Here is an 11,771-nt window from a genome sequence, read left to right on the forward strand (position 1 = left end):
ACTATTTTAATGGCATATAGAAATCAGAAAGACACAATTAAAATGTAATTTACAAATACTGAAATAGTGGAATTTTGCTTAGACTTCTATTTTCTTTCATTTTGCAAAAAAAAAATGTTGTTTAGTTCTCTGAAAAGCGCACCTTTGAGGTGTTATGGGGCTGAATTTGTCTTCCAGGTGATTTATTGCTCCATTGGCAGGGAACAAAACCATAGAAATTACCCCATAAATGTCAGTGGCCAGAACTCATGGGTGCACTTTCCTGGCTGACACTTGACAGTTATCCTGTGAAGAACGTGCCACTTTGCCCCCCTTTCAACCACAGAGCAACAAAATGCTCAGATTCACATTAGGTGATATTCTATAAAATGCCACCACTTTCAAGTCTGCAAGTTTAGATGCAGGATGGTATCTGACACTCAGTGCTTTGTCAATAAAAGGATTGTGTTACCTGTGGAATGTTTTGTAAGACCCAGACCAGCCGCAGAGATACATGCTGTGTAGTGAAATTGATCAAGCTGGCTGCCAGGAACCGTTTCCTTCGAGTGAAGAAATGCAAGGCCGTGCAAACCCCATGAACAGCCTAAATGTGGGAAATAAATAAAAGGTTTTAGCTTTTCTGAATATGCCAGGAATACGGAAGTCCTCAGCCCTGCCTAAACTCAAACATGCATTATTTTATAATCTGGATGGCACTATGATTACATTAGCATGCACTGCATCTATACAGATAATAGGGGTCATTTATGATAGCATGGGGTGCAAGTGTTAGAGCACGCTCACTTTGCAAGCACTTATACCCGAGTTTATAAGATGCAATCTGCTCCTCATGCTTTATTAAAAACCTGGTGCAAGGAGCAGAGTGCAGAGGAGGAGGCGCAGCCTCCTGAATAATATGCAAGTTACGGGGCGGGTGAGGGGATGCCTTCATGCATCCCACCTTCAGCCCCTCACCGATAAAGTGCTGGTAATTTACACAATGAAGAACGCAGTGCACAAAGTGCAAAAATATGGTTGACTGTGCCCTCTGTGTTCTGCATTGTAAATGACACTCAATATATTGTTGAATTTTGCAGCAGCAGCTGACTGATATTGTGCGAGTACTCTCCGCAGACCTCTTATAAGTGAAATACCATTCCATACCTTGAGCAGCAGAGAGCGGTTCCAAGAAGAAACCAGGTCAGCTGCACGTAGGTCCTGCCAACTGATGAAGTTATGAAAAGTTTCTCCAGTTTTCCTTGAAGTAAAAAGTAAAAGCTGATCCAAAATGCCACACAGGTACATTCAGCATGTGCTGCAGCACAATTAAAGCACAGACCAGGCAAATCAGACTTGTGCTTGCATAGGAAGTTTAGTTTCCTTTCTTTCACTTGGAGAGCAGTATTCAATCATACTTTATGGTGGAAGTGTTGTCTTTAAGAAGCATGCAGACCACAGTGGTCTGTGAATGTATTGAAAACTCATGGTTTACATCTGTGCAGGGTGTTGAGCCATTAAAAGGGTGGTTCACCTTTAAGTTAACTTTTAGTATGTTATAAAATGGCTAATTCCAATAAAATTTTCGATTGGCATTATTTTTTTTTTTTTTATAGTTTTTGATTTATTTGCCCTTTTCTTCTGACTTTTTCCAGCTTTCAAATGGGGTCACTCAGCCCTTCTAAACAGAAATGCTCTGTAAAGCAACACATGTATTGTTTTTGCTACTTTTTATTAGTCATCTATCTATTCAGGCCTCTCCTATTCATATTCTAGTCTCTTATTCAAATCAATGCATGGTTGCTAGGGTAATTTGGACCCTGGTACCAGATGGCTTAAATTGCAAACTAATAAAAATGAAAACCAATCGCAAATTGTCTGAGAATATCACTTTCTGCATCATGCTAAGAGTTGCATAAATGGCCACCTTAAAACTGATGTGGTTGGACAGCTTGTCTGAATTTGTCTTCACTTTATGCAATTTTAGGAATTTATGAACAACGTAGGGGGTAGTTTTCAAAAGACTGCACTGCGCCAGTCAGACAGGACAAAAATGTCAGGTCTGACGCCTGTTATTTTGGCAGATGGATGAGGGGTTTTCTGATGTGCGAGTGAGAGGAACCACTATTTCCTATCATGTGCAATCAGATCCACTCTAAGGGCCATCAGCCAAGACAAATGGTTTAATGCTATCTGGTCAACCATGCAAATATCTAAATCAAAATACCTTTCTTTTCTACCGGAAGCCTTACCTGTAACATAACAGGTTGTCTGGCCCATATCCAACCACCAGTAACAATGTGAAATGTTATGTAAACCAGATATAGTGACTGTCAAGCAGCAGGGCAGTAACTACAGATGAAGCAGACTCTGCCAGGAATGTGTGTGGGGTGGGGTGTGTGTGTGTCACTGACTCATAAGCAGCTGCACTAAATGTTTTTGAAAAAAGTAAAGGGGGACCTAAAATGATATTGCTGTAATGTCTAGTTACAACATTACAGTACTAATTAGAAGTGCAGGAAAATGAAATTCAGGCATAGGATTCCTTATCAGGAAAACTGTTACCCAGAAAACTCTGAATTCTGGAAAGGCGATCTCTCATAGGCGTATGTTTATCAAACAGTGAAGTTAGAGATCACCACAGACGGCTATAGTGAAATACCGCCTCTCTCCATTTGTTTCTATGGGATTTTTAAAGGCGTATTTATCAAACAGTGAAAGTGAAAGTTCACCATTTGATTAAAAATCCCATAGAAATGAATTGAGAGTGGCGGTATTTCACACTAGTGGACTGTGGCGATCTGTAACTTCACTCTTTAAATATATCCCATAGACTGCATTTTAATCAAATTATTTTAAATAATGATTTCCTTTTATTGTGTAATAATAAAACCTTGTACTTGAACCTAACTGAGCTGCATGAATCCATACTCCATAAATCCTATTGGGTTTAACTACTGTTTAAATTATTTTTAGCAGCCTTAAGGTATGGAGGAAAAAAAACCCTTATCCTGAAAACTCCAGGTCCTACGCATTCCGGATAAGAGTACTACACATGTATGGGGATAACCGTTTTCTTTCCATAAACCACGAAAGAGAAGGGGAGTAGAAGTTTGTGTGCCAGGACTAAATAATGGCAAGGCGGTTAGTTTTGGCAGCTTACTTGTTCCATGTGATGAATGTTCCTCTCTGTGTTGAAATCCCAAGACCAGCCACTTGACTCATCTGGATCCCTGCATCTGGGAAGAAGGAGGTGTGTTTAATAGTAAATAGGCCAATGGCACTTTGGAAAAAAGGAGACATTAGGGGAAATTGATAACAGCTAGTGTGTAAGGTCAAGTGCAAGTTACGATGTATTTTTTATAGACAATAGGGATGCGTCGAATCCAGGATTCGGTTCGGGATTCGGCCAGGATTCTGCCTTTTTCAGCAGGATTTGGCCAAATCCTTCTGCCCGGCCGAACCTGAATATGCAATTTAGGGATGGGGAGAGAAATCATGTGACTTTTTGTCTCAAAACAAGGAAGTAAAAAAATTTTTGCCCTTCCCACCCCTAATTTACATATGCATGTTAGGATTCAGTATTCGACTGAATCTTTCGTAAAGGATTCGGGGGTTTGGCCGAATCCAAAATAGTTGATTCGGTGCAGCAATTTCGCCATTATGCCAGAGTAATTGTTGCCACAAGGGGGGTTGCACCTCATTCAATTATGGGTGATGTGGTAAAACACTGTGTTAGCACTTTGGCATATACAAAGGCAAATTAAGTTAAAAAATGTTCTAAGACCAGTTGGTGTAATTTCAGGCATGAGAATGATGTGTTCAACAGTGACTGTGGATACCCCAGTGCTATCACCATCTTTTGAGGTGATAGTAGATGTACTGCGCTCCATTTGGAACAATAGGCAGGACAAGTGACATGGAGCACACACACACACACCACCTTCTGATGCAAGAATCCCATTCATGGGAAATCTGTGTGACTGCAACTGTGTTTTTCTTCGTATATGAGCCCCACTATGAGCTAAGGGACAAATAAAGGAGATGCATTTGAGAAACATTAACACAAACCTGCGACTGCCTCTTTCACAACCCTGACAAACTGCTCCCATAAGGACTCAGGATCGATTTCCACATATCCGGCCTGAGGATACAGAACTTTCAGCTATGGAAAGAGAAAGGAAGAAGCCTATAAATAACAAGAATTCTTAAAAAAAACAACAAAAAAAACCACATACCTTTTCTTTAAAGATGGAGGGTGCCAATATATTAGAAATCTATAAAGGCAGCAACCGCAAAGTAACATTACTTATCTGGAACGGAGTGAAAAAACTGTTGAGAGGTTTTATTGATGTCTGAAGCCTTTGCAACAATTACAACGATTTTAGCAGATTTTTCTCTGCAGAATGTCAAATTCAAAATGAGTATTTGTACACAAAAACAGCTAATATGGCACATTTGATAAATGATGCCCATACTTTGCTCCTTCTGTTTGAAGTTAAATAGGAATAAAGTTCTTAAAGTGGTGGCAACTTTTAGCACGTTATAGAATGACCAAGTTTAAGGTACTTTTCAATTGGGCTTCATTATTTATTTGTATAGTTTTTAAATTATTTGCTTTCTGCTTCTGACTCTTTCCAGCTTTCAAATGGGGGCCACTGACCACATCTAGAAACAAAGGCTCTGTGAGGCTACACATATGAGTTTATTGTAACTTTTTATTACTCATATTACTATTCAGACTGTCCCCTAATTATATTCCAGTCTCTTATTCAGAAGAATGCATGGTTGCTATGGTAATTTGGAACCTAGGAACCACACTGCAGAGATTGCAAACTGGAGAGCTGCTGAATAAAAAGCTAAATAATTTAAAAACCACAAATAATAAAAAATGAAAACCGGTTGCAAATTGTCTCAGAATATCGCAATCTGCATTATAGTAAAAGTTAACTTAAAGATGAACAACCCCTTTAAATATTTTGCTCCATTACTGTACATTTCATCACATTTTAACCCATATTATCTACATTCTCCCCTAGTTAAAGAGATATTGTGATGTCAAGACACATACTAACAGTTTTATAACTCCCTGTTGCTTGGAGAGCATAGGAAGAGAGGAGCATAGTTCATTCTGTAAGGTGTTATCAGGAAAACTCTGCATTCTCACAGTCCATTCACCTGTTTTATCACTTTTCCTAGGATGAGGTGAGAGACCAAAGTGTGGGAAGTGAGGAATCGTAGGGCAGAACTGACGAATAGCTAAATAACACACAAATATTCTTATCACTCGCAGTTCAAAACAAGACATTATCAGAAAACCATGGGTCATGCGGCATTGCTAGCTGTAACACATAGTGAGGCAAAGGGGCACACATCCACTGACTCCGACTCTTGTAGCTGAGAGGGAGACAGTTTTATTCATTGTATTATTTGAATCCAACTCAGCATCCCAGCACTGCAAGTGCTACCCATTGTGCTGCTCATTAGATTTAGAAAGTTTCGTATTTTTATGGGATAAAACTTACACAGGTATAGTATCCATTATCGGGAAGCCCGTTCCCCAAAAATCTCCAAATTATGGGAAGACCATCTCCTATAGACTCCATTATAATCAAATAATACAAAATTGTTAAAATTATTTCCCTTTTTTCTGTAATAATAAAACAGTATCTTGTACTTGAAGCTATAATGAATCCTTATTGGAAGCAAAACCAGCCTATTGGGTTTAATTAATATTCAAATGATTTTGTAGTAGACTTATGGTATGGTAATCCAAATTACAGAAAGATCCCTTATCCAGAAAACCCCAAGTCCCGAGCATTCTGAATAACAGGTGCCACGCTGTGGGCCTCCCCAGACCCATTGTGTGAGGACAGCATTAATGTGACAATACATACTTTTCAACCCTGACTGATAAATATCCAGATGATAAATGTGCAGGGGGGAGCCCACCCATACAGATACCAATAAACTGCCGAGTTGTTCTGGAGGGGCCGAGCCAGTAGCTTATATCAGCCTGTGTATGTGCAGCTTAAAGGACCAGTAACATCAATTTAAAAACAAAAACCGTTAGTATAGAACGAAAAAAAACACCAAGACAAATGAAACTTTTAAATCGCTAAGTCTTTATTTAGAAAATAACCAAACCTCCGCTTGCGCTCCTCTTCAGAAAAGGCAACGATCCATCATGCAGCGCTCCCTGGCTATCTCCTATAAGGAAGGCAGGGAGGAGAAATCGAGCACCGCACGATGGATCGCTGGTTTGCCTGTTCTGAAGAAAAGCACAAGCGGAGTTTCGATTATTTTCCTAATAAAGACTTAGCGATTTAAAAGTTTAATTTGTCTTTGTGGGTTTTTTTTTCGTTCAATGTTGACGAATTTAAAAAAAAATTGATGTTACTGGTCCTTTAAGAATGTTAACAAGATTAATTTTAAAGGGAAAGTATACCGGAGTAGTACCAAGGTTTGAATAGGTTACATCTCTGTATTCAGCAACTACAAATGAAATATTTCTTGACTTAAAGTCATATATTGTATAAGTCCTATGGTACACATTAGGGGTCAATTATTTACTGTGGACACAATCGCTGGTGTTTTTTTTTTTTTTTTATCCACAGTGGCTTGTTTTCCCCCATAATTCCGGCAGCATTGCAGTTACTAGAGGGAGTTGTGCTTGACTCTACTGCAGCTGATTCATTACAATTGATCGAACTGCGTAGCGAATAAATTCCGCTGAAAATGTGGGCGACATGAGAGTGACGTGTGAACCTGATTGTTTTTGGCGAAACTACGCTGCAGTAATGGACGCAGGCCACTGTACAAACCCTGAAGCGAAGAGCACTTATTGATGCAAATACCGAATATGTTGGCATGTTTGAAAACATGCTTGTGCACTCCCAAAAATGTAGTATAGTATACAGAGCTGACATTTAATATCTGTAGACAATACCAGTCAGTTATTTTGCATCTGGTGGGAAGGAACAGACTGCTACTCTGCTTCTTGGGAGGAAATTCTTATTCAAGCAAACTTTAAACAGTGTAAGATGCCATTGTACCAAGTAGATCTAGTGCTCTGCGACTGCCTACGTATAATAGTGAGAAACAAAGGCATCATTGTGCTTTTCATGTTTAATCTAAAGGAAGGCTTTAGGCATTTTCATAGTGAAACTCTAAAAGAAAAACTGTCTTCAAACAGCAATAGCCTAGCATTGTACATCGGAGCTTGGTAATGTGATCAATAGCGATGAGCCTCTCGCCCATGTTAAAAATGACTGTGTCACAAAGCAGATGTAGTGAGCTCCTATCCAGATATACAGAGAGTTCAAGTTAGGAGTCCACTAATTGGATGACCTAGTTGTCCATATGACCTTAGCCTACTAGTTCACAACCTAAGGGTTGCAGCTTGAAGACAAGCTGGGGCTCATTTATAAACACCGTGCAAATCGGCACATGGGCAGTAAATCATAGCAACCAATCAATGATTGGCTTTTCTCAGGTAGCTGCAAGTTCAACAATGAAAGCAAATATTTGATTGGTTGCCATGGATTACTGACCATGTGCAAATTTTCCAACTGTTTATAAAAGAGCTCTGAGTTCGATACTAATAGAATGCTCTGCCTTCTAGATACACGTGGGAAACCATCCTAAAGGTCAGTTAGGGTGAGATTTAGGGTGAACTGTGGCTAAATGGCTCAAACAACCATGTTTCCGATGTCTGTAATTATTTATTGTGAAAAACTGGATTTGTTGTTACTTTGGTTTGTGCTACTGCCACATAACAAAAAGTGTCTATGGTACCACTCAACAAATAAATGTTAAATGAGTAAAGATACAAAAATATATAATAGAAGAAATAATAAGGAGAATACACTCACAGTTCACCTCAGTCCCAAGGTGCAAAAACCAAAAACACTGTATCCAAAGGATGTGAGGATCTCCAAAAATAAAAAGTAGAAAAATTAATTAGGACATGAAGACCTAACGCGTTTCGTGCTTATAGGGGCACTTACTCATAGGCCAGTTCAGTTCTGAACTGAACAACATAGATATTGGTAATTAACGTGGTATTAATATTTGGTCGGCAACTAGACAGAGAGGGGTTTTACTTTTTTTCTAACTTCAGTAAATGTAATTATTTATTGGCCAAGATTGCAAAATATTGCACCTCAAAGAGGATCCTGAATAGAAAAGTCTGAAAACTACTGCCCAAGCCCAACGTTGGTTTCAACTGCCATTTCTTCTTAGACAGCGATGTTTCACATGGTACTTTTGACCAAATAACGGTCTACAATTGACAGGGGACACTGTCAGGGGACATTGATTAAGTCTTGAACTTAGGGTTGAGACCCAATGATAAATAAGGAGTAATTATGCACCATATTTTAATTACTACTGGTCCATAGTGGGTTCTAAACCAAAGTCACTCAGTTGGAACTCTACAACATACCAGTTAGTTAAATATAGCCTCTTTAGCATTCAATGTGGGGCTACCATTTAAAGTACTAATGACCCAGTGGAGCACTGGAAGTCAGGTTGGTGTGGTAACTTCCCAAGAAGTCATCTCTCACAGATGTCAATATAAAAACTGGATTCGCAAATAGAAGCTTTATTTGTAGATAATGGTGTCCCTTACAGTTAGAAAGGTTATATTGGGACACACACACAGAGATACAATAAGCCATATTATGTAACATTTTGTGAATGGCTTGGGTTTCTATTTGCAGAGTCAGCATCTAGTTACTTATAGGAGCTACTGACAACTAAGAGAAAACAATCATCATAGAATGATGGAAATAAATAAATCACAGTAGAACCCTGACTTTACCTTCCCCAGAGGACTGAGAGTAAATTCTAGGGACATATAAAATCCAGGAAATAAAAAACACTGTTAAGCTGTGTGGGACTGTGAAAAATTGCATCAATGCTGAGGAAACGTAAAATCCGGGGATGTAAAATCAGGATTCCATTGTAATGAAGAAGTACTGCTTAAATTTTGTTTCTTGCAATATGCAATCTCTCTATCACTGTTCTGTGTTTTTATACATCACTTTTAGCCAGGGCTGCATCTTCTAGAAAGGAACAGGGGCCTAGGCTGTCAGGATCAGGGGGCAGCTCTTGAGCACCTTTATAGTGTTGATTGGGTAAGAGAGGAGGGTAGGGACCTATAATCACACAGTGATAATCGGGTAGGAGAGGAAGAAGTACAGGGGCATTAGTATGAAAGTATTATATTAGAATACGGGGCTGCACAGCTATAACATTCACCTCTTTTGGTCTTTGCACCAAGTTTTATCTCTGCCTTAACCACTGAATCTTTATTACCTTGCCCCTTATCAACACATTAGTCCATATCAGTGTAACTGGGCATTTTCCCTGGTTTTTCCCTACCAGGCTCCTATTTCCCTTAGATCCTGCACACCCCGGCTATTTTGTGGTAGCATCTTAGTAGCAGGGAAGCTGCTGCACTTTCTCCAGCAACAAAACTCACTGGCAGTGCAATTTCACTGCATTATGTGCATTATCATTTGCAGCCACAAACAGTCATATGATGGGAAACAATACAATCTTGCCAAAGAAAAGCAGATAATTCGGTAGCAGTCACACTGCTTTAAATGTAACACCTTTACATTTACTTTTAGTATGATGTAGAGATTGCAATTGGGTTTCATTTTTTATTTTGAGTTATTCATCTTTTTATTCAGCAGCTCTCCAGTTTGCAGTTTAAGCAGTCTGGTTGCCAGGGTCCAAATTACCTTAGCAACCATCAGTGTCGGACTGGGCTGCCGCCGGCCCAGACCCGGTCCTAGATTGGCCCCCCGAATGGAAAAAAGTTCCAAAAAGTTGTGCTGTGCTGTATACTCCCTGTTTGCGCATGCACGCGGTGGGCCGGACGTTCACGCATGCGCGCAGTGGACCTGTCATGTGCGCAGTGCATCTGCCATTCACACAGACGCACAAGCTTTTGCGCATGGGGCCCCCGAGGTTCAGAAACCGGTGGGCCACGACTGTGCCGGTCCGACCCTGCCAACCATGCACTGATTTGAATAAGAGACTGGAATATGAATAAGAGGCTTAAATAGAAAGATGAGTAATAAAAAGTAGCAATAACAATAAATGTGTAGCCTTACAGAGAATTTGTTTTTTAGATGGGGTCAGTGACTCCCATTTGAAAGCTAGAAAGTGACAGAAGTAAAAGGCAAATAACTCAAAAAGTATAACATAAATAATGAAGATCAATTGCAAAGTTGCTAGGAATTTGACATTCTATAACATACTAAAAGTTACCTCAAAGGTGAACCACCCCTTTAAGACCCCAATAAACGGTCACATATAAACTGCCGACAGATTAAGCAGGCGGCTTATTGTAGTACGGGGCCCTCCGACAGGCTTCCTCGATCAATATCTGTCCTGAAGTATGGCCAGCTTAAGTGTCACTTGTGTTGTATATAAATCTGCCTGTGCTTCCTGCGGGTAACACTGTGAAGGGACCCTTAGTCTTAATATGCAAACATCAATATGCCGATTCTAAGCGACTTTTGGTCTTCATTAGTTATAGTTTTTGATCATTTGCCTTCTTCTTCTGACTTTTTCCAGCTTTCAAATTGTGGGGTCACTGACCCCATCTAAAAAAAACACATGCTCTGTAAGGCGACACCCTTTATTGTTATTGCTACTTTTTATGACTCATCTTTCTATTTGGGCCCTCTCCTATTCATATCCCAGTCTCTCATTCAAATCAGTGCATGGTTGCTAGGGTAATTTGGACCCTAACAACCAGTTTCCTGAAACTGCAAACTGAAGAAGTGTTAAATAAAAAGCTAAATAACCACAATAATAAAAAAAGGGAACTGTGAATGGTCTCAGAATATCAATACAACATACTATAAGTGAATTCAAAGGTGAACAAAGCCTTTAATATAATTAAGCAGTGGGTATAAATCCCTTTCTACAAACGCCAGACAGACCCAGAGCTGCATATCCATGCTGGGTGCAACTTATTATTTATACAGATATTCAGCCCTTTCCATAGAATGATAATTGTACCCTCAAATCATAGATACTGCCTTCCCCATAAATACACGTATGATTGTGCCATTGAGCAGCTCAGCCCAGGATTATGTGTATGTGCCCGAGGGCTGCAGCTGAAAAAAGAACTGAGGAAACTTGTGCCTGTAGTTTTGCACCTGCGAGCCCCCAGCATTCCCTGCTTTCTATACCAACCACACCGGTCCTGTACTACTACATCTCCTGGTACTTTGCCCCTCCAGCATTTTGTGCCCTCCTGCACGCCGTTACCTTGTCCTCTGCGCTCCCGCAGATCTCGCCCGACTGGTTGTACAGGTGACACCTCAACACGCTGCTCCCGACATCCACAGCGAGGATCAGCCGATCCCTGTATCCATTCCTGGGAGAGCTCATAGTGACAGCAACAGGGATTCCTCTACTCAACTACCGGCTCTCCATAACCACAGCATCTACATCAACGTGCGCGCCCCCGAGGCAGGCAGACAGACGTATTGGCACGCCCCCTGCATGACATTTCGAGCAAGGCGTAACAATGATGACTCACAGGAAGGAACATTAGAGGCGGAGTTACAGTAGCATAATATGAGTGTGGAGGTGGACTAATAGTAATAAGCAGAGAGTGTTAGGCACGGGGCCGCCATTAGAAATCACGGGCCCTTTCAACAAAATGGCCCCGCCCACCCTGGCGCCCAAGCCCCGCCCCAGACCCCGCCCACTCCACATCACAGGAGACCACACAGACATCAGCGTTAAAAAACGTAACCCCACAA

General features: G+C 40.5%; 1 protein-coding gene across 3 annotated transcripts in view; it reads right to left on the reverse strand.

Moving 5' to 3' along the window:
• Nucleotides 1-11,540, reverse strand: part of gk5.L (glycerol kinase 5 L homeolog) — a 31,912-nt gene extending 20,372 nt beyond the window's left edge. Inside the window, exons 1-5 of one of the 3 annotated variants that reach the window (XM_041562187.1) lie at nt 11,272-11,540; nt 4,048-4,141; nt 3,140-3,215; nt 1,144-1,237; nt 452-583 (exon numbers count right to left, since the gene is read on the reverse strand). In XM_041562187.1, the coding sequence (XP_041418121.1) occupies nt 452-583; nt 1,144-1,237; nt 3,140-3,215; nt 4,048-4,141; nt 11,272-11,394 (519 nt within the window). In that variant the 5' untranslated portion in view covers nt 11,395-11,540. 3 annotated transcript variants of the gene reach the window in all.
• Nucleotides 11,541-11,771: the final 231 nt, after the last annotated feature.

The sequence above is a fragment of the Xenopus laevis genome, chromosome 5L, assembly GCF_017654675.1.
Source record: "Xenopus laevis strain J_2021 chromosome 5L, Xenopus_laevis_v10.1, whole genome shotgun sequence".
In the NCBI taxonomy this organism is placed as follows: domain Eukaryota; kingdom Metazoa; phylum Chordata; class Amphibia; order Anura; family Pipidae; genus Xenopus; species Xenopus laevis.